The sequence below is a fragment of the Perca fluviatilis genome, chromosome 17 (genome assembly GCF_010015445.1).
Source record: "Perca fluviatilis chromosome 17, GENO_Pfluv_1.0, whole genome shotgun sequence".
NCBI lineage: Eukaryota > Metazoa > Chordata > Actinopteri > Perciformes > Percidae > Perca > Perca fluviatilis.
The window spans coordinates 1816640-1843845 of NC_053128.1; the positions used below are offsets into that span (position 1 = coordinate 1816640).

Sequence of the window (27206 nt, forward strand, 5' to 3'; positions counted from 1 at the left end):
GAGGTGGTAAGAGTACAAAAACATTCTACTTAAGTAAAAGTACTATTACTTTGTTGAACTTTCACTTAAAGGGTAACTACAGTTTTTTTTCAACCTGGACCCTATTTCCCTATGTTTTTGTGTCTAAGTGACTGATTGGAACAACAATCTGTGACATTGGTCCAATTGTCCAGCTTGTATTTACCTTCACAAAGAGCTTGTTTTGCCAATGACAGACTCCGATTAATATTCTAAGTTTCTGACAACATTATGAAAGGATCCCTACAGAGATAGACCTTTTTAAAACCTCTTTGAGACCTTTCTGTTTAACCAGAAACAGCTCTGACAGGTCGCTAACGCTAAACCCACCAGACACAATACTTTTAGCGTGTATAGAGCAAACATATTTATACATGTAAATCAGTAAACTATGTGTTTATTTCAACCAAAACTAGAGTTGTGATGGTTGGAACAGTGGAAAGACAAAATAGATTTATTTAGTTTCGGTCAACTTTGAATGAAGTGTATTTTACGATTCTAAAATTACTGATTATTTACATGGAGTCTGGTGGGTTTAGCAAACGCAATTTCGCGGATGTTTTTATGTTAAAAAAAAGGATCTTACTCTTTAACAGAAAGGTCGACCTCAGAAATCCTTTCCATAATGTTGTCAGACACTTAGAATATTAAACTGAGTCTGTCAGCGGCAAAACCAGCACTCTGTTAAAGTACAAACTGGATAATTGTCCTATTAACTTCCATTGTAGCTTGTTTCTCTACTGCCGACTGCAGCGATCTCTCTTAATACTGGACACAGATGTCAATGTATGTGACAATGTCACAGATTGTTGTTCCAATCAGTCACTTAGAGACAGAAACATAGGGAAATAGGGTCCAGGTTGAAAAAAACGGTAGTTACCCTTTAAGTTCTTATTAAAATACCGGTAGCCTTTAGAAATCTACTCAGAGTATAATGTATTCAGAGTAAAAGTTACTTACGGGGGTATATACTTTTTTTTAATTTTTCTTATTCAATATCTTTATACTTTATATACTTATTAAATTAACTCACAGTCATTTGCAACTTGATAAGGGCACAAAGTCCAGAAAGTGACAAAAAACTTTAAAAAAAAAGCAAAAACAACAAACTCTAAAAGCGAAAAACCCCTATGGATTGGAGTTTATCGACAGATACAAAACGTTAACTTTTTTGTTTACTTAACTGATGTGATTTAAAATGTAACGAAGTACAATACTTCAAACAAAACATTCTTCAGTTAAAAGTACAACTACAGATTTTTAAAACTACTTTAAAATGTAAAAGTACACAAACACTACTCAATTAAAGTAAATTAAAATAATAATTGAGTAATTGTAATGTTACTTTTCACCTTTACATTTCCCTGATGATACTTACAGACTTTTGAAACCTCCCAGGACAAAGCTTTGTACAATGGGAGATGGGGCTTTCTGCTCAGCTGCTCCCAGACTGTGGAAGGCTCTCCCTGACCACCTGAGGACCCCACAGACTGTGGATGCTTTTAAACGTGGCCTTAAAACCCACCTTTTTAGGAGAGCTTTTGAGTGAACTTGTGTCCTTTTGCCTTTTATTTACTTCCTTTTCTTTTCATGCTCTCCATGTGTTTTTATAATTTTTAGCACTATCATGTAGCACTTTGAGATTTGCTTAAATATAAAGTGCATTACAAATTAAATGTATTATTATTATTATTATTACTTTTACTTCAGTAACATTTTCAATGCAGGACTTTTTACAGTGTGGTTTTAGTACTTTCACTAAAGTAAAGGATCAGAATACTAAACTCCACCACTGATTATGTACCAAATCTACATCATCTCATGTAGCTATAGTGAATAATGAGATTCTTGAAGACTAAGTATCTAGGAATGGCTCAAATGAAATAGTTTGTTGTGCTTAGTCTCATTACTAGAACTCACAGGGCTGCAACTAACGGCTCTTATCATCCAGATTATGTTCTGGATGAATGGATTAGTTGTTTGGTCTCTAAAATGTCAGAAAAAGTTGAAAAATGTCGATCAGGGTTTCCCAAAAACCCCAAGGTGACGTCCTCAAATGTCTTGTTTTGTCCCCAACTCAAAGACATTCAGTTTCCTGTCCCAGAGGAGAGAAGACACTAGAACAATATTCACATCTAACAAGCTGACATCAGGGAAGTTTGATATGTTTTTCCATAAGAAATGACTCAAACTGATGAATTGATTAACAAAATAGTTGGCGATTTAAAGAATAGTTGACAACTAATTGATTCATCTTTGCAGCCTATTTATAATGTAATAATAAATGCCTAATAGTTATGCATTAATTAAGACTTAGTGGATCATAACTGTGAGATACTATCACAGAATTCTCATACTACTTGTCTGACATATTTACCAGTCTGAAGTACTTCTACTGCCGTTAACATGAGTTAATGATGACTGAACGTCATTTGCAGCGTCCCAACACACCTGAGCATGGAGCCATCTGGAAGATGGCACTGCATACAAAAATGGACTCAGCCACGGACCTTTAAATTCCACAAATTAAACATTTTTCATTGCAAATAAAATGCATTTAGCATATTCAGCATTTACAGTTTCAAATCAAATCCCCTTTACAAACCCAGTACTGGCACAAACTGCACTCACGAGATAGTAATCACTAGATAATATTCCAGAAGTCGACATTTAGACTGTAATGTCCCTATAGTCTATAGTAGTGTCCCTGGGTGTGCTTCTGTGCTTGGTGCTTCTGTCTTATTGTGTGTCTATGCACTTTGACCTGTCTACTGTTTATGCTACTTAGGTTCTGTTTCTCTCATGCCATCAAGCTGCCAGCTGTCTTCATCTGGAACAGTGGTTGTGTCATTTGACTTATTTATGCCTATGTGTTCTTGTGTATGCGTGTGTGTTGTGTAAGGGCATTAACCCGCTTATACCATGGTCACTTGCCAAATAACATATTTTTAAAACATTAGTTCACATTTTAATTAGTTTTACAATCGAAATCTAAAGTTTATCCAAACAATAACTCCGTTTCCCTGGTTACGCCGGACGGTTTGACTAATACCTGGAACAATCATTCCCATCCATCAGGTTCTTATGCAATGCAAACGTTGTTTTCTCCACCAGGAATTAGGAAGAACCTTAGATACGACTTGCCTCCCTTAGCAACCGGAGATATTTATATAGTCCGCTCAGCTGGTAGAACCCTTCAGTTTAGCTACGAGCCAGAAAGCTAACGCTATGCTAGCAAGATCCAAAGTCAATAACATTGTGTACAGTTGGCAATCAGTAAAAATAATTTGACAGTATGTTGAACAACAAGACAAGCTAGCTATCAGCCATGTCATTGTCCCCAAAACAATATAACGACTTTTACGAAGAATTTGATCTGCGTTGTGTAACGTTACTGTCGGCTGCAGCGGCGCAGCCTGAAGCAGCGAGCTGAGATATGTGAGATAACTTTATTCTCTGTGAAACTGAGTCAGTCCAGAGGGCCAGTAGAACTTACTTCTTGCAGCCTGTGTGTTTTAGCGCCATCCTGTGGTGTTCAGAGGACGATTTGGAAATAATAAATCCACATTTCTTTTTTGATTTAATGTAGCGCATTCATTTAGAACAGTAAACAGTCAGTTTCCCCGAACTCCTTTAGTAGGTGTCCTACATCACTTTTTAATGGACACCCTGCAGCCAATTAGAATCGAGTATTCACCCAGACCATGGTATAACACTTTTTAATGGACACCCTGCAGCCAATCAGAATCGAGTATTCACCCAGACCATGGTATAAATTGTTGTATAGCTTATCTAATGTTATAAGCCATCAACCTACCAAGGGACTGCAGATGAAGATTAGCCTGTGTGGCTAAATCTGGCCCATTTACATGTTGGACTGTGTGCTCATGTTGATTCATCTGCGTTGTCCCTTTTAAATAATGAAATCTAAAAATCTTGACTTAGTATCTGTTAAGTTAGAAAGTCAAAATGTTGAAATTAAAAAAAAATTAAATAAAAGAAATGTCATCTATTCTTTTGCTTTTCATGGCGGGGAAATCCTTCCATATCCTTTTGTCAGACAATTACACAAGTCAAGCACAATAATGCCAGCGGACATCAACACATTAGTTAAAACATTTATTTCATATTTGATAATGATTAGCATATACAGCGTTCCAACACCGAGAAAGCTTTTAACTTTTGCCGGCAGGTAAGGAAACGCTTCACCTCTCCAACAGTTCCCACTGAAACCGTGCTTTGAAAAAAAAAAAAAAATAGAAATTCACACAACATCCAGTCCGCAGTAGTCCTTCTCTTTCATATAGCACGACTAAAACACTAAAACATGTTGAAGATATTATAGTATAAAACAGTCAAAAAAGGCAAAACTTTGCAGGCAAGCAGATTTTTTTTCCATTAAGGTGGAATTTCTGTTTATTGTGTCCAGAGCCCTGCAATCCTTCAGTCAGGTCAGAGAAATTAGGCCATAGGCCCAACTCCCAAAAATCACAGTGATTGATCACATGGTCAGACCACTTCCCAACAACTACTCACAGCTGTACGCATCAAGCTGCTGTTGGTCGACGGTAGGGCTGGGGACCTAACTCAATCCTTTTCAGGCTCCGACCAAACTGCCTCTAAAAGTATTGGAAAAAATGCCTCGTCATTCATTACCCAATTTCAATACGTAAGGCAACATTTAAAAAGCCAAAGACCTCTTAGCTGAAAAAGAGACGGAGCAGGACTCCCTACTACATATATAGTGTATAAAATAGAGTTGCATATTAAACTGGGCCTACAATAACGCAAAGGGCGACCTAAAGCCTTCACACATACCTTTTCACCGTACAATACTAAGCTTTTAAAATAAAAATTGTTGGCATATTTATACTTCATGTCTTAAAGTAAAAAATGTGACACAGTGAATCCTTAAACTGGTTGGCTACCTTATGGCTAGCTTAGCTCTAGGCCAGTATGCTTATCATCAATGTTGTATACATTGCTAATAATGGTGTATTTATATATTTTTTTTTACTATCAAACAATAATTTGCCCCTGCAGCAACTCCGAGGACCCCCCCCCCCCCCCCAGGGGTACCGGCCCCCCTGTTGAAGATCTCTGACCTAAGGAGTAAATCTCATCTTCAGGAAGCCCTTTATCTTCTAGAAATGAACATAAAATGATAGAAAAATACAGCGGAGGTGATGCTTCAACTAAATGATAACGCATGAGCTAGAAACTGTTTATTACTCAGATATGCATTGCATTTTAAATGTTTTAAAAAAAAATGTTTTTTTTACTTTCAAAAGGCAGTTAAAGATACCTTTCATCATGTACATGTCAGTGTGAACTTCTTTTACTAGATAACATTCATGTGCAGTGTATATACTTAAACTAAAAAACATAAGTCTGTGCCATTAAACGACGATGACAATGAAATGCCCGAGTAACCAACGGTAACATCCCTGCTGAGGTCCAGTCCCTCCACAAGAGGGCGCTACAGCAAGAGACCGCTCCAACACAAACACTAAGCGCCAATCAAGGGCTACCTTTCCACGGCTACGTTTGGGCCTAAAAACAAAGCTCTTTTGCTACGTTCACGCCCCGCGTCCACACTACCGCGGCGTTTCCAAGCCCCTAAAACGGAGAAATTTGGAAACACTGCTGCCCCCATTTTGGTTAGCAAACTCCGGGGTTGTGTGGACAGCGATCGATATGGCCTTAAAATGAAAAGGTAGTGGTGTAGATGAAGCCACAGACTCCCTGTGTCAGACCTCTCTCTGCCTGCTGTAGCACCCATCACTCTCCAAACTATGGTCCACACGCACACAAAAATGTGACGTGTGTCGAGTATGGGGCATTATTTGACCACAAAGATATGCTGCGTCTTTTTTCCCCATGGGAGTGCAAAGCTAGCAAAACTACAGCTACAAGCTCTAATTCCTATTGCAGACTAGTCTCCTGAAGCATCCTCAACTAGTTATACTTGGTTATGCTGCTACAGCAGGGCTGCTCCATGGTGAAAAAAAAAAAAAATCATAATCGCAAGTATTTTGGTAAATATTGAAATCACGAGCGTTTAACACGGCTGCTTGTTGTCTTTTGGAAAGATGTTGCAATTATTAGAGTTAAAACAAACAAACAGTGAAGTGGTTAAAGAAATCAACAGTGAACACACCTTCAACTGTGAAATGTCCCTTCATCCTTCTCGTCTTTCTCATTCAAAACAAAAGACAAAGTAAGAGTTTGGTGCAAAAGGTAATGTATAATTCAATTAATTGGTTTATTTGTGAGCATTAGGAGCCAGAATTGTAATCACGATTAACATTTGGGTTAATTGCACAGCCCTATTCTTTACTGCTTCAAAGACTTGAAATTTGCATTTGGCATTAAAGGCCCTCAACACCCACACAGGTGTTCTGAGTTAATGTGGCTGATTGGACCCTCTTCCCAGGACCGTGTGTGTGTGTGTGTGTGTGTGTGTGTGTGTGTGTGTGTGGGGGGGTTCCTAGACTGATTGATTGACATCTGCCTGAGTCCACTGTTAGTGTTGTTGCACCTGTTAGGGCGGGACAAATGACACCTTTATCATTCCTGTCGGTAGAAAGGATTTGTGACCTAACTAGGGATGTCCCAATCAGCTCTTTTGACCCCCGATCCGATTTTTTGAAATATTGAATATCTGCTGATACCGAGTCCCGATCCGATACTTGTATTTGCTCAGATAATAGAGCTGCACAGCGCTTTTGTTTTGTTTAAAAAAATAACTAAGTAAACAAAGTTACTAAAATATGTCGTCAGCTTAATACAATTTAACTTAGTGGAGGATGGGAGTCTTTTCTGTCAAAAAAAGTTCCCCGCTGGACAACAAAAACTAACCTTAGTGATGCCTCTTGCCCTTAAAGGGGAACTATGCAGTTTTTTTAGCTTAATTGACCTTAACTGAACATCTTCGGAGACATTGGAATGGTTATATGACTTTTTTTTCGAGTTGAATGGTGGTCGTCTCGCTCCCCCCTAGCGCCTGTGAGCGGAAAAACCACCCTCGCAACTTTGGACCTGTGAGCCGGCAGCCTCGGCGCCAGGAAGTATGGCGTGATATCAGGTCTCACCATGTAACGAACTGCTTCACGGCACTGCACACATCCAGGAACCGGCTAGCTATAAGAACTATAAGAGCTATAAGGTAGCGATGGAGTTTTTCACACTATAGTCGCCAATGAGTTTTTACAACAGCATTGCCAAATATCTATTCTGAAGCTGTAGGGGGAGCTCTATAGAGAAACCTGCGAGCAAAAAGAGAGAAAACCGCGAAGAAATTACCAAAACTGCATAGCGCCCCTTTAATAGTAAATCTTAGATTTTTTCTTCTCGTGTTTACCGATGTCGGCTCCAGGGAATAACAGCCTGAACGCGTTGGAATCACGGAAGAAGGGTGGAGAATTAGAGTAATCCGCTTGTGTAAGGAACAGGTGACTAAGGAAGACGAAGGCGAGCTACGAGACTCTCTCTGGACAAACACTGGTGATTGGCCGCGCCATTTTGGTCTGAAAGTGCCGCCATCCAGGCAGTCTGGCGGTGCGTTTGTGGCGCAGGGCGTGTGCGGTTAAAGGCAGCGATCCCTACAAGCTGATGTACGTGATCGGAGTAAGATAATCACGGTAAATGCCGCTCTCCGATCAGTTAAAAAAAAAAGCCAAAATCGGCTCCACTCCCATACTGTGATCGGGACATCCCTAGACCTAAGAAGTCCCATCTAAGCTGTGGCCCACATTCAACATGAGCACATCAGCCAGAAGAACTGAAAACACCTGTGTGGCTGTTCAGAGACTTTAAACAAAAAAGGCACAGAACCGTTCCCATGGGTGACATGTGTTGTTACTGTGGCCTGTAGCCCCCCAGCTGAGGCATGTAGCTGGAGAGTGGCGCCGCCGCCGGCAGCCAGTCAGCAGCCTGGCCGTCCACAGGCGTCGCCTGCTCAGAGTCCTCTCCCAGTGGACAGAAGTCCAGAGGCTCCAGCAGCTCCTGCTGCTCCGCAATGCCAGCGGGGTCGGCGCCATCTGTGAAGCGGGGCGGTCGGGGGGGGGAACGCTGGGACTGTCTGCTGCCCTCCTGCTGCAACACGTCCGGGTTCTCCTCGCAGTCCAGCAGGGGCTGCGTGGACTCGGACCGGGAGAAAAGAGCCTGCTGGGGCTGGGAGTTGGGGGTCTGACCCTTGTAGCCGCTGGGGGGCGCCGGCACCACCGAGGAGTACTGGACGGTGCTGGCCGTGGTGTCGGCCATGTCTCCGCCCTCGTCGCTGTCGGACACGCTCTGGCGCGGCGAGGACATGCAGGAGGAGCCGCCGATGCCACTGCTGTGCTCCTCCGACAGATACTTGCCCTTCTTCAGAGACAGACTGGCCTTGTCCTCCTCGAACACACACTTCCCGTCACACACGTCCATGTCGAGCACGCTGATGCCCGACAGACCGTTCTCCCTCGGTGTGTCAGCCTGTAGAGGAGGACAAGTTCCAAACAAAGTGACAATTAGGGCTACGCCATATGGGGAAAATATGCCAAATGCAATAACGTTGTTGAATATCGCAATAACGATTTCACTTGCGATAGGTTTTAAAGCGTACTCAGTTCTGCCCTTCTGCTGCTTTCGGTATTCTGCTAACATACAACAAATGGCTTGTTGATTTTAAAACAAATGAAAGGAAATCATTTCCATCATTCTTTTATTGAACAAACTGAACACCGAAATGAATATAAAAAGGCACCACTAAAAAAGAATAAAAAGTAAGTTATAAAAAAAATGTCTCAGTGTCGTGCAATATGTTGCAGCCTTCGCATTGTGTTTATTGTGCCAGTTAATATCGCAATGATGATTAAAAAAATAAATAAAAAGATAAATTGTGCAGCCCTAATTACAATCGGACTAAAAACAAATAGGACTGGAAACTGACCGATCGAATCCAAGGCCTGTACGTGCTAACACAAAGAGCAGTGATGGTGTGGTGAGAATAAGTTAACGTGACCACTACGCATATATTACTATACATATATACATATACTACGCAGTATCAGTGTGCATAAAAATAACAGGCCTAAACTTGAAAATATTATAATTATTCTTGATATATCTCAAGAAGACAACATGTTCGAGATGTGCTCCACTATTTTAGCCTAGACTGAAGTCTGACACCATCTCACATCTAGTGTTAAAGACCGTGATAATATGTAAAGACTGGGGATCTTGCAGGTTCACACACACTGCAAGGCTACAACTAGATTATTTTTGAAAAATGTAAACTTGAGGAAAAGTCTGCTGATTTTGTTCTGCTGTACATGCAGAAGAATGTCTCCAGTACAGGGAGGTCTGCGTTTATCCACCGGTAAATCTCCCGTTGAAAACTCCCCGTTTGGTGCTGGAGGGAGAGCACCCATTGGTTGTTGACAGTGTACACGTGATCTAACTTCACTACCAAGACTTAACGCTTAGAATGATACCAAACACGTTTGATTCTGTCTGAACGTCCAGATGGGAGAAAGAGGAAAAGGATTGAGTTTTAGGACCTTACACCAAACGATGGAGATGACGGGAGAATCCTCCTCCTCCTCCTCCTCCTCCTCCTCCCCACTCTAGTAAGACTCTCAGGGTTTCATTCTCATAGTGGAAATTAGTCTGTGACAGTGGAATCACTTGAAAAATCGTTTGGTGTAAGGTCGGCATTAGTCAACAAAGAATTATTTAGTCGATTAGTCATGTTTTATGCATAATATCTACAGTACATTGTGACAGCTTTTGTGTGCAACTATGATTTCTATTTGTTTTATTTGCCAAGCCAGGAAATATCCTGGCAAAAAGTTTGTAGTCAACACACTCAAACGTCAGCCAACACAAAGGATGTACGCCTGAATCTGTGTCAGCTCAAAAGAAGTGCTCACTTTCAAAGGATAATCAGGCGACCAGTTTCCGATGGTGCTCTCTCCAGGGTCTGGAATCTGAGGCCAAAAGTTCTCCTTGATCCTGTAAGAGGGGAAACACTGGGGGTTATGTATCCGCTTAGAAACTGTGGATCAAAAGCTAATAATACCGCTATAATAACTTAATTTACACACATGTATTCGGGTTGAACTATTCACCGCTGTCCATAGTCCCACTGTGAAAAGTCCTCTGACTTAAGGTCGGGGTATGCTCTAAATCAGGGGTCTTTTTTAGGCTAAGGAGCCCTTAGCTAAGAGAGACTGAGCAGGGACCCCCTACTAATATTGTATCAAATCGAGTTGCATATTAAACTGGGCCTATAATAACGTGCAGGGCAGCCGGATAGCCTTTACATGTAGCTTTTATGGTGCATACAATACCAAGCTATACTTATACATCATGTTTTGGATGGCATTATTTGGTTACCCTAGTGGCTAGCTTGTCTACAGGCCAGTAAGCCTATCATCAATGTTGTTGTTATCAAATAATTATTTGCTGCCCCCCCCGCAGTAACTGTGAGGACCCCCTGAAAGAGGCAATTATATTGTTAGTCACAATTTATTTCTGAGACAATTAATTGTACAGCAACATTTGGAATTGTTCCAGCTCTACTGCTCTGACAGCAGCAGTGTGGGTGTTTAAGTGTAACTTACACATCTTTTTTGTAGACACAGAGCAGCATGGTCATGACAACAATAAACAGAAAGCCCAGGCTCACTCCGACCACAATGAACTCCATCTCTCCTGGGGCTGAAGGGAAACACAGAGGACATTCAGAGACTTTCCACCAACAATTGAGCAAGCCAAGCTAGGTACAGAGTGAAAACGTCATGCCAATATACTTCAATCATAGCACTTCAGCTGCTGTTTAGTTGCTGTAATGCATGTCAATAAATGAAGTCAATCTCCATGTGTGTTAACAGACTCCCTAGCTTATACAAAGTCCATATGAAACCAGCCATTCCACAGTTTCTGCAGGTTTCCCCTAGTCAAATTTAAGACCTTGAAGACCTTTTTTGACCATTAACAATGGAATTTAAGACCTTTATCACGACATCAACTAAGCCCTAAATTCAACTTGCACTTCCCCAAAGCTGAAGAATAGAATCAGTTTTATGTCTGTGATACTATCTGAAAGAGACTTGCACCAAGAACATGAAAGCTGATTGGCTGCTATATACGTTACATGTTGGTCTCATTTGTAGTCCTAATAGAGCAAATTATATTTGGACTAGCCAAAGAAAGAACTACAACACCATGGAATAAAAAAAAAAAAAAAAAAAAAAAAGCATTAGAAGTAGAGGGTGACACGGGAATCAATTATCGCTCCCATCCCATGCCCACGAAAATACTCCCGCCACATCCTGATCACGTGACTGCCCCCATCTGGTGGTTGTTTTTGTAGTTAAACAGCAATTTACTGGTGAAATAAGTTATTGTTATAAGTTATTATTATTACATTATTAATAAAATCATTTCATTTTGACCATATGGCCTTAGCAACATCAAGCAGTTCTTTAATGTCGCAGACAGTCGTTTTGTGCTCTTCTTTTATTTATTTTTTAAAACTTAAAAGTATCGGTTTAGGCACTGTTTAGGCACCGCTTTAGCACCGGTATCAGAAAAAAAAAAGAAAAAAAAACATACCCAACCCTACACATTTTATGATGCTTCTTCTTAATACAGGATTTATTCTGAAAGATTTTAATTATTTTTTTAGCCAACAAAACGATGTAGCTTTCGATAAGCAGTATTTTATTTTTTTTAACCTTTATTTATTCAGGGGAGGTTCACTGAGAGGCAGCCTCTCTTTTGCAGGAACGCCCTGATCGCATTCACACAGTTCCACATTCATACCTGGAAGCTGCCCAGTACAACCACAGTCTGATCTGCTGGCCACTGAGCAGCTCCACTGGAGCAGTTGGGGCCTTGCTCAAGGGCACCTCAGTGGTGATAATGAGGGAGGGACAAGCTGTTCTTTCACTTTCCCCACCCAGATTTTATCCTGTTGGTCTGGGGATTGAACTGGCGACCTCCCGGTCACAAGCTCTCTAACCTTTAGGCCACCACTGCTCTAATTGGGGCTAAGTATTACTAAGTATTAGTATGCTAGATGTCAGGGTCCAAACTTAACTGTGGCTTTTGTGTATATGCTTTTTTATATTGTTTCACAGTCTAATTTCTCTGTAGGAAAAGCAGAAATTGCCTTTGGGACATTTGTTAAAAACAGCTGGAACAGTTCAACAAGTTTCCACTCACCATATCTCAGAGTGGTGAATGAGTGATTAAAGCTGATCTTTGAGCCTCCGATGGTTGAAGCCTTGACCCAAGTGTCATACTTGGTGTTGCCTGACAATGACGTCAGAGTGTACGAGGCGGTGTTAGCTGGCACGGTTATGTCTGCAAATGAGCAAAACCGAAATCATTCGCTAATAACGGCAGGGGTTAGGGTACTGTCAGCAAACTAAAAAGGCAGCTGTAAGTGTAAAAAAACTCAAGCCTATTCAGGATACCGTGCGACAGCTACGTACTGTGTACTTCAGTTCCACTTGTGTAGAAGATGGTGTAGTTTGTGATGAAGCCTCGACGACTGCCTTGGGAAATCTCCGTCCAGTTCAGCGTGGCCTGGTTACGTCCTGCTTTGTGCAATCTGACAATGGGGGCTTCCAACGGAGCTGCAACCACAACAGCAACGTCATGTGTGCTCATCATACAACTCTGGGTTATCTGAATTCAATATAGACCGAATTAATAAGGATTTGTGGCAACATCTATGGTGGAACTGTTTGAAATTAACGAAGACCCTTGTTTCCCCCGTGTACTGCAAGCCTGGTGGTCCCCCCGGCCTAAGTTCCTAATTCCGCGATTCAGTCCATTATTGGGTTATCACTGAAACTATTTGGCTCTACAGTAATGCTGCCATCAGTCTGTGACTGGACCCAGCCGAGCCCTTGTCAAATAAAATAAAAAAGACACTTGCCACTAAACAACTTTTCTGGGGGTAACAGACATCTGGCTGAAAAGGGGGACATCCGGCAGAATTTCCAGTGGCACCGGAGCAATCCCGGAAGTGAACCTCGTGGCTATAGACTAGTGTGCATCAGAAACGTGTTGCAGACGCTGTTGCACAGTTTACAGTCAACAGAGTCCACTGGTGGCGAGGACAGTTTAAAATACACTGCTTATCAATCAATCAATTTGTCACAATGTTAAATTCAATTATGCATAAAAAAATAGAACGTGAAGACACATGAAGACAAACATGGAAAGAAAGAGCTGCTGATTGTGCTGTCTCTCAGACATTATAAAAGAATGAATGTCTGTGTCTGAAAAAAATTGTCTACCTACAATGAGTCACTGATATCTTACCTCCTTGCTCGAGATAGGCTTCTTTTCTTGCGGGCTTCCCAATCCATCCACTGTATATTGGATACACCGATACGTTGTAGCAAACAAACTTGTCAAGGTGGCCTAGGTTTGATATTAAGATCAAGATTTAAATGAAATGTTAGTACAGAGTAAAGCCCATTGACTCTTAAAAATGATGTATTTTGAATAAGGCAGAGTATCAGTAAAGTAATATTCCACCCAAATCTAGCTTCTGAGTATGACAGACCCTGCAGGCTTGAAAGGTGGCTGTAACAAGTTTGCAGTAAGTTTGCCCTTTCAGCTGCTGTCAGCTTGAATTTTCGGACACTGAAACGGCCCATATGTGTGACATCCTGTTGTATTCTTTAACCCCCCCCCAACAAAGCACAAGTAGACTTTATATTTCACAATTACTGTTTTCCGTCAGATCGTTTATAGATTTCGACATTTCCGACCGCACTTGAAGTCAGCTTTATTTCACAGGAGAGAGAGAAAGAAAAGAGACGAGTGAGACAGAACGAGAACTTTGTGGTTGCAGGAAACGTTCAGCTATAATCCAAACTCCCGGGCAGGTCAGAGCTTGTGTTTGGTGTTTTAAAACTTTCTTGTGGCAGAGACAGAGGCAGTGATGTTTCCTGTTTCCTGTACGGGACTCTCACACCGCCTCAAAACACAACGACAAGTCTGATCTCCGGTTACATGATTGGCCACCGCAGCGTGACCTGGGGTTGCGTTTCTCCAAAAGTTGAGTCGGTCCCCCCACCTAAACACACTACCCCCATTCAAAATGAATGGAAAGACCGGCGTTTTTGCTGGACAGCCGACGCAGGCAATCTGAACGCAGCCTTAAGGAGCCAAAACCTGCATACACACTGGTGTGGAAGTCCAAGTTGCAGTTAACCGCAATACCACTAGAGTGCGCCTTTCCATCACTGCAGTACATCCAGTCAGCTCTACCACACACACTAGGCTCGTTCGAGATGAGCCAGTTCTGCGCAGAATCAATCACCGGCGATCGCCACCCAATGCATGCTGGGTAGATTTGTGTCTGACGTCTGATGCACACGTGGGCAACGATAACCTCATGAGATCAAGGCGGCCACAGGTTTGAGACGCAGGCAGCGCAGTTGCTTTTCACCGACTGCAAGACCCAGGCGGACCCAGGGCATGCTGGGAAATGCCTGGCTCTCAGCTGATCTAACAGTTGATTGGTTCAGAATCGACTCAACATGATGACGTTTTATATAAACTTTTTATTGATTTTGAATTGGAGGGATTTTAACTGCTATTTGTCTGATTTAAAGGCTTATTTTGTACAGACCACATGTTGTGTGGCTGATAGTGACGTTTAGAAGTCAGAGAGACTAAATCTGATCAGAATACAGATCATCTACTGTCTGTTGTTTATTAACATCAGCAACAGATCACATGTAGAGCATTTTGACAGCTACTCTGTCATAATAAAAACAACTGGAGACTGTCTACAAGCTGATATTTGAGTCTGATAACATTTTATTAAATCGGAAGAGGACCTAACAGGATGTGAGTGTTTCTGTGGCTTCCTGTTCAGCCTGAAGGCTGCTGGAAACAGCTGGAAACTGTCCGACTTGACAGCAGGTTTTTGTCACCGCCCCCGGCTGCTCTCTTCATGCTTGCCTTTAACTCTCATCCTGAAACTGGAGGTGCTTTAACTACTACAATAGAATGAACATTACATAATATGATACAGGTGTGAACTGTGTGTAGTAGCCTGTATCACTGCTGTATTTGCTGTAGTTTCATGAGTTAATGCAGCGACAGGTCCTCTCTACTGTGTCGATTTATGTAGGTTTTCCCGCATCTCACAGGGACATTGCTTATTCAGGTTTTTTTTTTTTTTTTTCATCTGTGCTGTTGATTGCTCATTTCTTACCTTTTGTTATGGTATATTAATTTAAATCTGTTTGATTAGAAGACATGTAACAACACTGGTACAACAGCCTGGTAGAAGGCTATACATTTAAAGCAAACTCATGGGTAGGCCTGTATTTATATAATATTGCATAATTGTACATTTTTTTACATAATCGAAGTTTCTTTGTTTAACATGAGCAAAGAACTTATCTTAGGCGTATGACTGGTAATTGTTGATTTTGTTAGATATGCCAAATTGTAATTATATAAGTGATTATTGGTCAGACTGTATCTTTTTATTATTATTTCAATTATTAGTTGCTGGCACTTGACCCTATACAGCTACAAATATATAATAATGTAAATCTTGGGACCCCCTTAAAAACGAGATTGGAATTCGAGATGATACATCTCAAGGGGTTTATCCTAATAAACAAAATTTGAATAAATATGACAAGGGGGGGGGGGTTACAGTCTATTGCAACTGTGTACATCATAGCTGACCGCAGTCCCCTCTCCACGATGGATCAAACTACACAGCTTCTCACAGCCAGTGAGTGGTTCTTTCTCAATGAGGACATATTTTGGGTGAAATATCCCTTTACTGGCAAACTCCACTCTGTCAAATCGTTTTATTTAGAGGAAAGAGCTTACCTTTAATGGCAGTGTGTGTGGTATTTCTCTTCTCCTTCTGCCAGTCTATCTGAGCACCTCCGACCCACTCCACCACATACTCAGACACCAACTTTGTACTGTTGGGGGGTTTCCATTCCAGCCACAGTTGGCCCCTGTGGGGAAACACCTTCAGCTCTTCAACCGGGGCGAGCTCTGACTCTGAAAATCACACACACACACACACACACACACACACACACACACACACACACACACACACACACACACACACACACACACACACACACACCCCCCCACCCCCCCCACACACACACACACACACACACACACACACACACACGTCAGCAGTGACTAGCACCACAGTGCAATGCAAAGAGAGCTTTCACAACACTAAGAAAAATGCAATAATTAGCAGTGTTGCATGCCAGCGTGTGTCCATATGATAAGTAGGCCTGCACGATAAATGGTTATAAAATTGCGATCTCGATTCACCCTGTTCACGATTTTAAATGACTTTGATTTAAAAAAAGAAAATAATAATTAAAAATTTGGGGGGGGATTTTCGGCATTTATTTTGGTAGGACATCTCTCACACACTTCAGGTCTTCACCCTCAGCAAATGACAAAGCGCTTTTTAGTCACGTGTTTCACTCGTTGAGCGAGCGCGGAAGTTCGGAAATAAATCAAATGGATGTTGATGAAAACCCAGGTACTAGGGACGAGAATCAGCCAACCACTCAGTCTCAAACCGAACTCATTCCGAAAAAAGGCTCACATTCGTTGGTGTGGAAGTATTTTGGATTCAAGCAAGACGACGAGGGTCAGTCCGATGTGATTTGTGAGGCGTGCTTTGCCCTCGTCGCGGCACCACAAAGTAACACCACAAGAATTTACCAGCACCTCAAACGTCACCACAAACTGCAATACGATGAAGCCGTACGAGGCAAGAGGTCCGAAAGACTTTTCAGTTAGCCTATTTACAGCCATGTTCAGGACCATATTCAGCGTAGTGCGTTAAACTTCTATTTTTGGTAACCTACTTGAATGGCCAGTTGAATGTTAATTATATAAAAGGCAAGCAGTTAAAGAGTGTGCTAAGAAATCATTCTGTTTTTGATGGCGTACTTGGCAATTTACAAACTATTTCTCTAGAGACTGAAGCTGTAGCTGCAGCATGTTGATTGACATGTTTTAATGATGTAAAGACATGTTCAAGGAATTCAGATAGAGCCTGTATCAGGGCCATATTTAGTTCAATAGGTTAGGTCACTATTTTTGGTAGTCTACTGTACTTGAATGGCCAGTATTTACTTTATTTTCTTCTCTATGTTTACAGGCTTGTGGTGATGTGCAATGTGCTATAGGTGCTAAAAATCAATGTTTGGTACTGCCAATTAAATTTTTTTTTGTCATGGTTCATGTGTGCAATAAACATTACATCAAAAACGTGGCAGAGAATCATGATATCAATTCCAAGCTAAAAAATCGTGATTCATATTTTTCCCAGAATCGTGCAGGTGAAAATCATAAGTCTACTGTATATGCGATTAGACCAGACACAGCAGCACACTACGGCCCAGCCATCTGCGGTTAGACAAACAGCTGGAGTGTCTGCTCTGGTATGTTGTGGTTGGCTTTGTGAGTCAGCGGAAGTGTGAGGAAACAGCGGCCATATGGTGCAGCAGCATATCATACTGTATCATGCCTGACGTTTGGATCAGCATACACTGAACACAAAAATACAAATGCAGCATTTTTTTCCCACAAGTTGAAATAAAACATCTAAGACAAAGACAAAACAAATTTGGAGCCAAAATGTGAGAGAAATAGTGTAATTTGTGTTCATACAAGAAGTCTTAGATCTTTAACTTTAACTTGTGAAAAACTGGAGCAAAAAACGAAAGTGTTGCGTTTGTATTTCTGTTCAATACAGTCATACATACTCATTTCCTGTTATTGCTGTACTGTCCACTTGAAAACAAAAAAGCATAAAAGTAAAAAAGTCCTTAAAAATATAATGACTATATAGTCCAGTTGAAATGCTACATTAATTTAGAGTACTGGAGTATTTTTGTCTTGTTCATTAATATGATTGTTTCTGCTAAACTACTGCAAATCTCCTCCTCATCAGGTTATGTTCATATTATGTTTATACTGTTGGGACTGGGGCTTCTTAAAGTCCAGATATTGACATTAAATCTCAACAATTAACATTCTCCTCTTCCGCTGACAACTTCACAGAAACAGAGCTGCTATCACTAGAAGAAGTCCTTAGGGAAGCTGGGATGAGCCAGCAATGACTGGCATTAGGGCTGGATACAATATCTGTGACAGTTGTGCATAGTGTAGCAGCACACCTTCCCTGCTATAATACATATAATACAAAATATCACATGCAGCGGTTTAGATTATACACTGCAGGTGTGCCTTTAGAGCAGGGGTGTGAAATTTAATTTCTCTAAAGGACACACTGGAAAATAAGAATCACATTAAGTCCTAAAAAAGTCAGCAAAACAGTTCCTTAGCCTTCTTAGAAAAAAGCGAGAAAAAAGGTCTAACAAAAGCGACAAAAACATCGGCAAAAAAAAGTGGCCAAAATGTTGAGAAAAGCTTGGGCAAAAGTGACAAAAACTTCAGAAAAGGCGACAAAACTGAAAATGTGACAAAGTTTATTAACATGCTTTTATTTAAAAGAAAAGTCAAATATTATAAGTCTTCTCACGCACAGTTTGGTCGACATAAAGTCCTAAAAAAGTTCCTCAGCCATCATAGAAAAAAAGCGCCAAAAAAAGACCGGACAAAGTGCCAAAAATGTCAAAAAAGTGCCAGCAAAAGTGACCAAAATTTAATGAGAACCTAAATTGATATGCGGGCCGAATCAAAGTCTGCGAGGGGCCGGATTTGGCCCGCGGGCCTTGAGTTTGACATGCTTTAGAGTGTGACCGTGGACACCTACCACGTGCTTTTGCCAAGATGAATAACGATGCCTCATCAGATTTCCCCACAGAATTGGTAGCGTTGATGTACACTCTGACAGATTTCTGGTCAGCCAGGTCAATCTGTTTGAGATCAGTGATCTTCCCCTGGCTGGATCTGGGTATATTCTTCCACTCCAAACTTCCGTTCTTGACTTTATCCTTTGGGTCTTGAATCTTTATGTCGAAGCTTACTATCCTCCCGTTGGCAAGCACAGGATCCTAGCAGGACAAAGTCACACACTGCACGTTACTCTTCAGCATCAAGTCAGAAAACTACTAGAGTGCAGCGTTTTCCCTGGCTTTGTGGAAGACTTTGGTGTGCGTATTTGGCAGGGGGGTTTAGGCGTCCTTCCTCAAGGAAATGTTTTTCAATTTAAAAAAAAAATGTAATATCCCCATACATTTTATGTCTCTGTGGGTTTTTGCATCTCATTGGAACCGGTTTGTGTCCCTTTGTGGTAGTTTTGAGTCTTTTTCACATACTTTTGGATCATTATCACCATATCTGTGTCTAAAACATTGGAAAAGCTAAAGCAGAGAGTAAATAAATAACATTCAAAAATCTTAAAGACAAGAATTGCTAAAACAAAAAAAAAGTCCAACTACAGTCACTGGATCTGAGAAAAGCCTTTTACATTCATTTGGCTTAGGTGCCTGCCCAAAACTGCTCGGGTGCTGCACCTAAACCATATAATGGCAGGAAAAACCCTGCTCGAGTGCAAAAACATCCTTTACTTAAGAAACTGGGATCCAATCAATTGTATGCTATTGTGCCCTTGGAATGATGATAAAAACATATTCATAGGATTAGGCTGGCCCGTAGTCTGAAATTGCTCATTCCTTTGTTCAACAGAAATCTATTGTCCTCCGAATTAAACACATCAACACAGTGGGCGGAGCTTCTGCTGAACTCGGGATGTGCGTCTCCTTAAATTTGAATTGCAAGAACTGAATCTGAATTGTGAGAACTGACTGTGGAATTACAGAGAGGGTTGGATTTTCAGTAAGATTCAAAAACAGTTTCAATTTCATAATATAACATTCAGTTTCAAGTGTTTAAAAAAGAATTCAATTCCAAACTAATAAATTTGATTTCAAATTATGCTGCTCATAGAGTTTTTCAATTTATATTCAAATTAAACAACGCAAATTTAAATATATAATTATTTAAATTCAGTTGCTGGTGACACATTTCTGCCCATAGATATGACCTCATGTTTTAAAGTGCCCATATTATGGAAAAAAAAAACCCACCTTTTCTGGGATTTGGGATGTTATTGTGTGTCTCTGGTGCTTCCACACACATACAAACTTTGGAAAAAAATCCATCCATGGTGTTCTGAGTGAGATACGGTTTCTGAATGTGTCCTGCCTTCAATCTCTGGGTGAGCTGTTCAAAATCGGCTCGGACTGTGACATCACAATCCGAAACGAGCTGGCTAACCACAACCGGTAGCTCGTAGCGTTAGCATGCTAACGCTAATGCTAACGCTAGCATGCTACCTCGTTCTCAATAGCAAAGCACTGCTACAACACACACAAGTTCACCATAATCTCCAAAAGAACTACTTACATGTGCGCCCTCATTTAGAAGTCTCCCAGCTAATCCTGCCTTGTAACTGACCAAAGTTGGAGAAACAGCCTTTCTTTTACTGTCTCTAGAGTTAGCTAGCTGACATGATCTACATCTGAGCTACTGCGCATGTGCGAGTGCAATCAAAGATAGTACAAAAGAAGAAGAAGAAAAGAGGTCTCACTCTGTAGCTAAAACAGAAACCAGGTGAAAAGAGGATCTGCAGCAGTGAGAGAGAGCTGTGCAGTACAACAAAAATATGGTGTTTTTTGAAAATTAAACCATGTAAACCTATTCTGGTACAACCTTAAAATACAGTTATGAACCTGAAAATGAGCATAATATGGGCGCTTTAAAGGCACATTTCCAAAAACTGAGAACTTTGAGAATTGTGCCAAATTTATGAAATACTATTAGTACAATATTAAAGGGTAACTACTATGCTTTTCAACCTGGATTAGCCAGGCATCAGATATGAACTGCCAACACCACAGAACAAGCAGTATTTTAGAAAAGGTCACTATTTAGGCAAAGGTGTTGTATGTTACAGATCCCCCTATCTGTGCTGGCATTAGAGGTTCTCCCTTGATGGACAGGTTTGTAAAACATCTGTCATACTAGCCAATTATTACCCGTCATTTTAATTTTGTATGATATTAAAGGGTAACCGTTTTTTTTCAACCCTATTTTCCTATCTTTTGTGTGCAAGGGCGTTTTCCCACATGAAAGTCCGAACCAAGGTGTGCAGTTATGCAAGCGCACTAAAATCTCTACATGACCAAACTACATCCTGCCGTCATCACATACGTGAGCTGCCTCTCCAGATACTTATAACTGATTGATTTGTTGACGGGCTTCCCCGTCCTCTCGTATCCTCTCTGTGTCGGAGTTTTTTCAACGGACTGCTGCTCTCCCCTACTGACTGCTGCTCTTTTTGTTTTGTTGTGATGTTGAGAAGCAAGACATGGGAACTTTCTTTCTGCAGCATTTATTCAGAGAAACTGAAACCTACACTGTACATTTACTACCACTTAACAAAAAAAAACTGCTGATGTATTCTCTGCTCGGATAGCCGACAGCTGTCTGCTCTGAGCGCATTCACCATCACTCTCTCTCTCTCTCACTAAGCACCGAGCTTCCCCGGTCTTGTAACACAAAGAGAGCCTGCCAGAGCTTCTTATTTGGTTCAAAAGTCTGAACCATCCAAAAAATGCTTTCACACTATAAACGAACCGGACCAGTTTGGGCCGGACCGAGACCACTTCTTTTTATCGGACCAAAATTTGGTCTTTTGATCCGGACAGTGGTCCGGGGGAGGCTTCACACCTGTAATTTTAGTTTGGATCAAACTAAAAAGTCTGAAAGTGACTGATGAGAACAACAATCTTTGACATTGGTCCAGTATTAAGTGTGAACGCTGTAACTGGCAGCCACAGACCAGGCTGCAATGTAACCTATGGGGCAAATGTTCAGTAAACTAAAATTTCTGTTTTTGCTGCTGACAGACTTAATATTCTAAGTTTCTGTCAACATTATGGAAAGGATCCCTACAGAGATAGACCTTTTTAAAACCTCTTTGAGACCTTTCTGTTTAACCCGAAACAGCTCTGACAGGTTGCTAACGCTAAACCCACCAGACTCCATTTAAAAAAACAATACTTTTAGCGTGTATAGAGCCAACATATTTATACATAAACTATGTGTTTATTTCAACCAAAACTAGAGGTGATGGTTGGAAAGACGAAATAGTTTTATTTTGTTTCTGTCGACTTTGAATGAAGTGTATTTTATGATGCTAAAATCACTGTTTATTACTAAGTCTAAGATATTTTTATGTTAAAAAAAAGGATCTTACTCTTTAATAGAAAGGTCGACCTCCTTAGAAATCCTTTCCATAATGTTGTCAGACACTTAGAATATTAAACTGAGCCTGTCAGCAGCAAAACGAGCACTTTTGTAAACGTAGTTCCAAGCTGGACAATACAACAATGTTTGACAGTCGGCAGTGATCTCTCTTTATACTGGGCCAATGTCAAAAATTGTTGTTCCCATCAGTCACTTAGACACAAACAGGAAAATAGAGTCCAGGTTGAAAAGAAACAGTAGTTACCCTTTAACCATCTTCTGTTTCAGTGAATGCATAGACTGTGACTTTTACTGAATACTGCAGATTTTTTTTTTTTTACAACAAGCAGTTTGATACAGTAGATTCTCCACACTTTTCACGCATGAATTAGGTTTCCTAACATGGTATTGTTTTTGGTGATTAATGTTTACCAATACAAACCATAGTGTTAGTATCATTAGATGTAACAGTTTGTTGTGCTAAATTGAATGTGATGCAGGAATTTACCTTACAAATAAACTGCACTCGTCGTTCATTTTTGCCGTCACCCTCAGCAATGACTCTCCATAGATCTGGTTTACTTGTTGGTCCTAAGACAAAAGATAGAAAAAAAGGAAACTAAATATTTTAGTTTACCAAAAGAACAAAAGGAACTACACAACTAGGGCTGCAACAACGAATCGATAAAATCGATAAAATTCGATTACTAAAAAAGTTGGCAACGAATTTCATTATCGATTCGTTGTGTCGCGCAACTATTACGCCACTCAGTAGAGGAGATAAAAGAATTTGAGTTGAGCAGCCGAAAAAAAGAGCAAGAAAGAAAGAAAAAAAAAAAAAAAAAAAAAGAGAAAAAAAGCAGAAAAGCGCCCGGGGTAGAGGAAATACGGAGAGAGACCGGAGAGACCCGTAAACGTTGTTCTGAAACACACGCGAGGAGGCAGAGAAATCAGTACGACCTAAGTCATCCAAGGTGTGGGAGCATTTCACACTAAATAAATCAAAAACGTGTTAATTGCAAGATAAGAAAAAAACGGCGCGCGACGTGGGGCACCCACGGTGATGAGTCAGCACCTAAAACGTAAACATGTTGGAGTCCTTGATGAGGAGGAAGAGAGTTCAACAGCAGGGTGAAGTCACTACACTATCCTCCTTCTGTTCCGTTCTGAAGTGAGGAATGTAGCGTCCCTCCAGTAGCTCTTCTAGTGCTGCCGTTTACTCGTTATCCAGCTGACTAGCATGACAAGCTAGCGTTAGCTCGTTAATAACAGTAGTAAAGCAGGGGTGGTATAGTTTGCAATACTAAAGTCACGGTTTTATTCACTCGCCTTTTTTGGCCCATTAATCTAAATTATGTATATATATAATATAATATATAATAATAAATCTGTCATGTATATTATGTGCTTTGTCCCATATCAGTTATTGTTGACAAATATATTAGTGTGTGGTGTATAAATGAACGTAACTTGCATTTACTACAATGATGGTAATAATTTAATGTGTGTGTGTGTGTCTCTGCGTGTCTGTCTCTGTGTCTTGTCTGTATCTGCTATTTGGGTTACATACCTTTACACAACTATTAACTAAAACAACAAGTATGTATGTATTGAGTTGATGTAAATTAATGCTTTTTTGGTTTTTTTATCCGATTCATCGAAAAAATAACCTACAGATTAATCGATTATTAAAATAATCGTTAGTTGCAGCCCTATACACAACACTACTCAGTTTGTGCACAGGACAGGGCAAAGGCTACAGATGTGTAAGAGACAAAGGCAGTGGGAGTAGAGAAGTCCCTTCAGGAATTGTCGATGTCGCGATTGCAACAATTCACGCAAATCAAACCAATCTCCGTGAATTCAGTGAGACCTCGGAATTTTGTCCAGTCGCTGCAAATTTGACCAATCACCGGAGCTCCCCGCGACTTTCACCACAGTCCCCCGTACCAACATAACACAAGTACATCCCCAAATTAATTTCCTTGTTTCTAGTATTTTGTTGCTCAAAAGTCGCTAAAAGCTGCTGCTGCTGCTGCTGTTTGGGTATTTCACTGATGGGTTTGGGTGCCGAGCTCAAATATCAACACTCTTCTCCAGAATTGCAGACTCCACCTGTATGTACGGATTGAGTGTGAAGAAGATCTCAATGGATCATATTGTGTCCATCAGGAACAACAGAGATGTATTTCTTTAATTGTCTTTGAATAACTTGAACAAGTGTATTTGGTGGTCAAACACTTTTACTTAGTGAAACTGAAGTCAGTCTGAACTGGCAGCCAAAAACTCACGGGCCTCTGGTGTTCTCTTGGTAACGATGGTACTCCAGTCGCTCCAGTAACCATGGCCCTCCTTGGCATTTTTGCAGGACACCTGGATTTCATACACTTGGTATGGCTGAAGGTCCTGGAGTCTGAAGGACTTTATGTCCGATGCAGTGTCCCCGAGAGGTACCTAAAGGACATTAAACACATCTCTTTTATTGATTTTGTCAACTAATACTTCAAAAAGACAAGCAGCAGACTGGTCGGTTGACCAGGCACTAGGGTTGCACGATATTGACAAAATGTGATATTGCGATATCGATTGAATATTGCGATATAGATATTAATTTCGATTCTTTTAAACATATGTAAAATTACAAAAGTTACGGGAAAACACATCAAAATAGATTCATAATAAATACAACACAAGGTTTATTTCAACTGATATTGGACTGGTACAACATGAATACATAAATAAGGACCATGTCTACAGAACAGGACATGTTGTACTGGTTGGACAGTATAAAATATATAAATAAAGACAACAGGACATGTTTTACTGGTTGGACAGTATAAAATAAATAAATATAGAGAACAGGACATGTACTGGTTGGACAGTATAAAATATATAAATAAAGAGAACAGGACATGTTGTACTGGTTGGACAGTATAAAATATATAAATATAGAGAACAGGACACAACTTTTCTTTCACTTCTCTGATTTGTTCCGTTTTGTTGTCTCTATCTATTTCTTCACTTACACTGTCACTCTGTCCAAATATGCACACACGTGGTACGCTCCATAGCGTTTGTAACGTAGTGGTCCCCACGCGCTGTCGTGCACTAAAATGTGCAAGTGGCACGGTAACCACGGTAACTGGCCAATGAAATGATGTTCATTATAGCGTTTCAAGTGGGCTCTAAATCGAACACAACTAAGCCACACAGCCAACAGACGGGACGCAGCGCTCAACAATATAAACTAAATATTGCAAATATTGAAACCCCTTTTGATACAATATTGCGCAACGTGATATTGCGATAACGATATTGAGTCGATATATCATGCACCTCTACCAGGCACACTACACCAATAATACGTACCAGGCACACAAATGAAGATAAAGATTTCAGTCCTGGTTGATGTGGGGACACCTGTGGTTACTGGTGCTAATAATACAGGTCCCTGGAGGCAGCGAATGCACCCTGAGCAGCTACTCCTTCATAAATATAACAGCAGCTTGTTGCCCCAGCTGTGTAAGTTCTCTCTTAAGTTAGGGTTTAAAGTCCACACAAAATGATAGGTTGAAACTAGGTAGTTTGATACTAGAGTTGTGTTGACGTCGGGTTGCACCACGGCGACGTAAGGTTCATCTTAGTTACACTGGCGTAAAGTCCACACTAACCAGAATATTGTCACGGAAAATGACCTTTCACTTCCCGTGGCCAAACAGTGAAAGGCGCTATTCTTGGCAGTGTTCATTATCATTATGATATTATCTCGTGCCCAATTGTCTTTGAACAGTTTGTTCCACAATAGCGAAGAGGCTAACGGCTAAAAATAACATTTGTAATGATCACCAAAACAATGACAGATATGTACCTAAACTAGGACAAAGCATTAGGATTGACAATATACAACCTTAACCTACAGCTAACATTAGTGCAAAATAACATGGAGTAATAAAGGGGAACGTTACCCTGTTATTGTTGGGCAGATTAAACGTTCGAACAAACATAATGATCGCCTACACTGGCAAACTGTTATAAATAGGTAGAACCTAACATTAACCCAAACAGGTCAGTAATAGTCAGAAGTCCTCTGTATCTCCACTCGTGGAAAATGAAAGCATAAGTATCTATCAAAATCATAATAGATACCTAAATTATGCCACCTGTCAAAACGATGCACCATGACAACCGCTGTTTTACGGAGGAACTTTACACCTACTAAGGGCTAGGTGTAAGATTGAATTTGTAACTTATGCCTACGTTAGAACTATTTCAGCTGGTGCAACTGTTAAAATGTTAGTAGCGCGTAAATGTCAGCACTTGACCTAAATCAGAACTTACGTTCAAACTAGTTTACGTTTGAACTTACACATAGCTGGTGCAACCCAGTGCAGAGGAGGAGGAACGTGTTTTTCAGCGATGCCGGGGCTCGTTGAGGCTGTACTTTAAGCTAAATTCTCAAAGTATCTTACCTTCGCTTGTTCGCATGGTAGCATTAGCTAGTGATTCTTCTTTTAGTCGTTTAACAGCAATTGACTGGTGAAATAACGTATTTGTATAGGCTATTTAACAAACTGTCATCCTTTTTATAACTTGTTCCTACTATCTAATAATTGCCCTGGCAACTTCTTATGTTTGCATTTTACCACTGTATTTTTTATGTACAAATTCCCACACCTTCTCATGCCTAACAAAGAGTTGGTTGTTGAGTAAACAAGTTTGCTCACATCTATAAGATACTGTATTTATGTGTGTGTGTGTGTGTGTGTGTGTGTGTGTGTGTGTGTGTGTGTGTGTGTGTGTGTGTGTGTGTGTGTGTGTGTATCTGAGTGTGAATGTGTGTGTCTGTGTGTGTATCCTTGTATGAATGAATATCTGGAGTTGCATGTACTCTAATGTGCCTAAGCTGCTGCTGAACTCTTTCAGTGTGTGTGCTGGGAGGG

The 27206-nt window shown here is 40.6% G+C and overlaps 1 protein-coding gene across 2 annotated transcripts in view; it reads right to left on the reverse strand.

Moving 5' to 3' along the window:
• Positions 1 to 4124: 4124 nt before the first annotated feature.
• Positions 4125 to 27206, reverse strand: part of il6st (interleukin 6 cytokine family signal transduce) — a 43225-nt gene continuing 20143 nt past the window's right edge. For both annotated transcript variants that reach the window (XM_039780857.1, XM_039780856.1), the window contains 10 exons: positions 24558 to 24720; positions 22775 to 22857; positions 18827 to 19067; positions 15889 to 16068; positions 13342 to 13443; positions 12504 to 12647; positions 12232 to 12372; positions 10626 to 10722; positions 9933 to 10014; positions 4125 to 8493 (listed from right to left, as the gene is read on the reverse strand). In XM_039780857.1, the coding sequence (XP_039636791.1) occupies positions 7879 to 8493; positions 9933 to 10014; positions 10626 to 10722; positions 12232 to 12372; positions 12504 to 12647; positions 13342 to 13443; positions 15889 to 16068; positions 18827 to 19067; positions 22775 to 22857; positions 24558 to 24720 (1848 nt within the window). In that variant the 3' untranslated portion in view covers positions 4125 to 7878. The remainder of the gene's footprint in view (positions 8494 to 9932; positions 10015 to 10625; positions 10723 to 12231; positions 12373 to 12503; positions 12648 to 13341; positions 13444 to 15888; positions 16069 to 18826; positions 19068 to 22774; positions 22858 to 24557; positions 24721 to 27206) is intronic.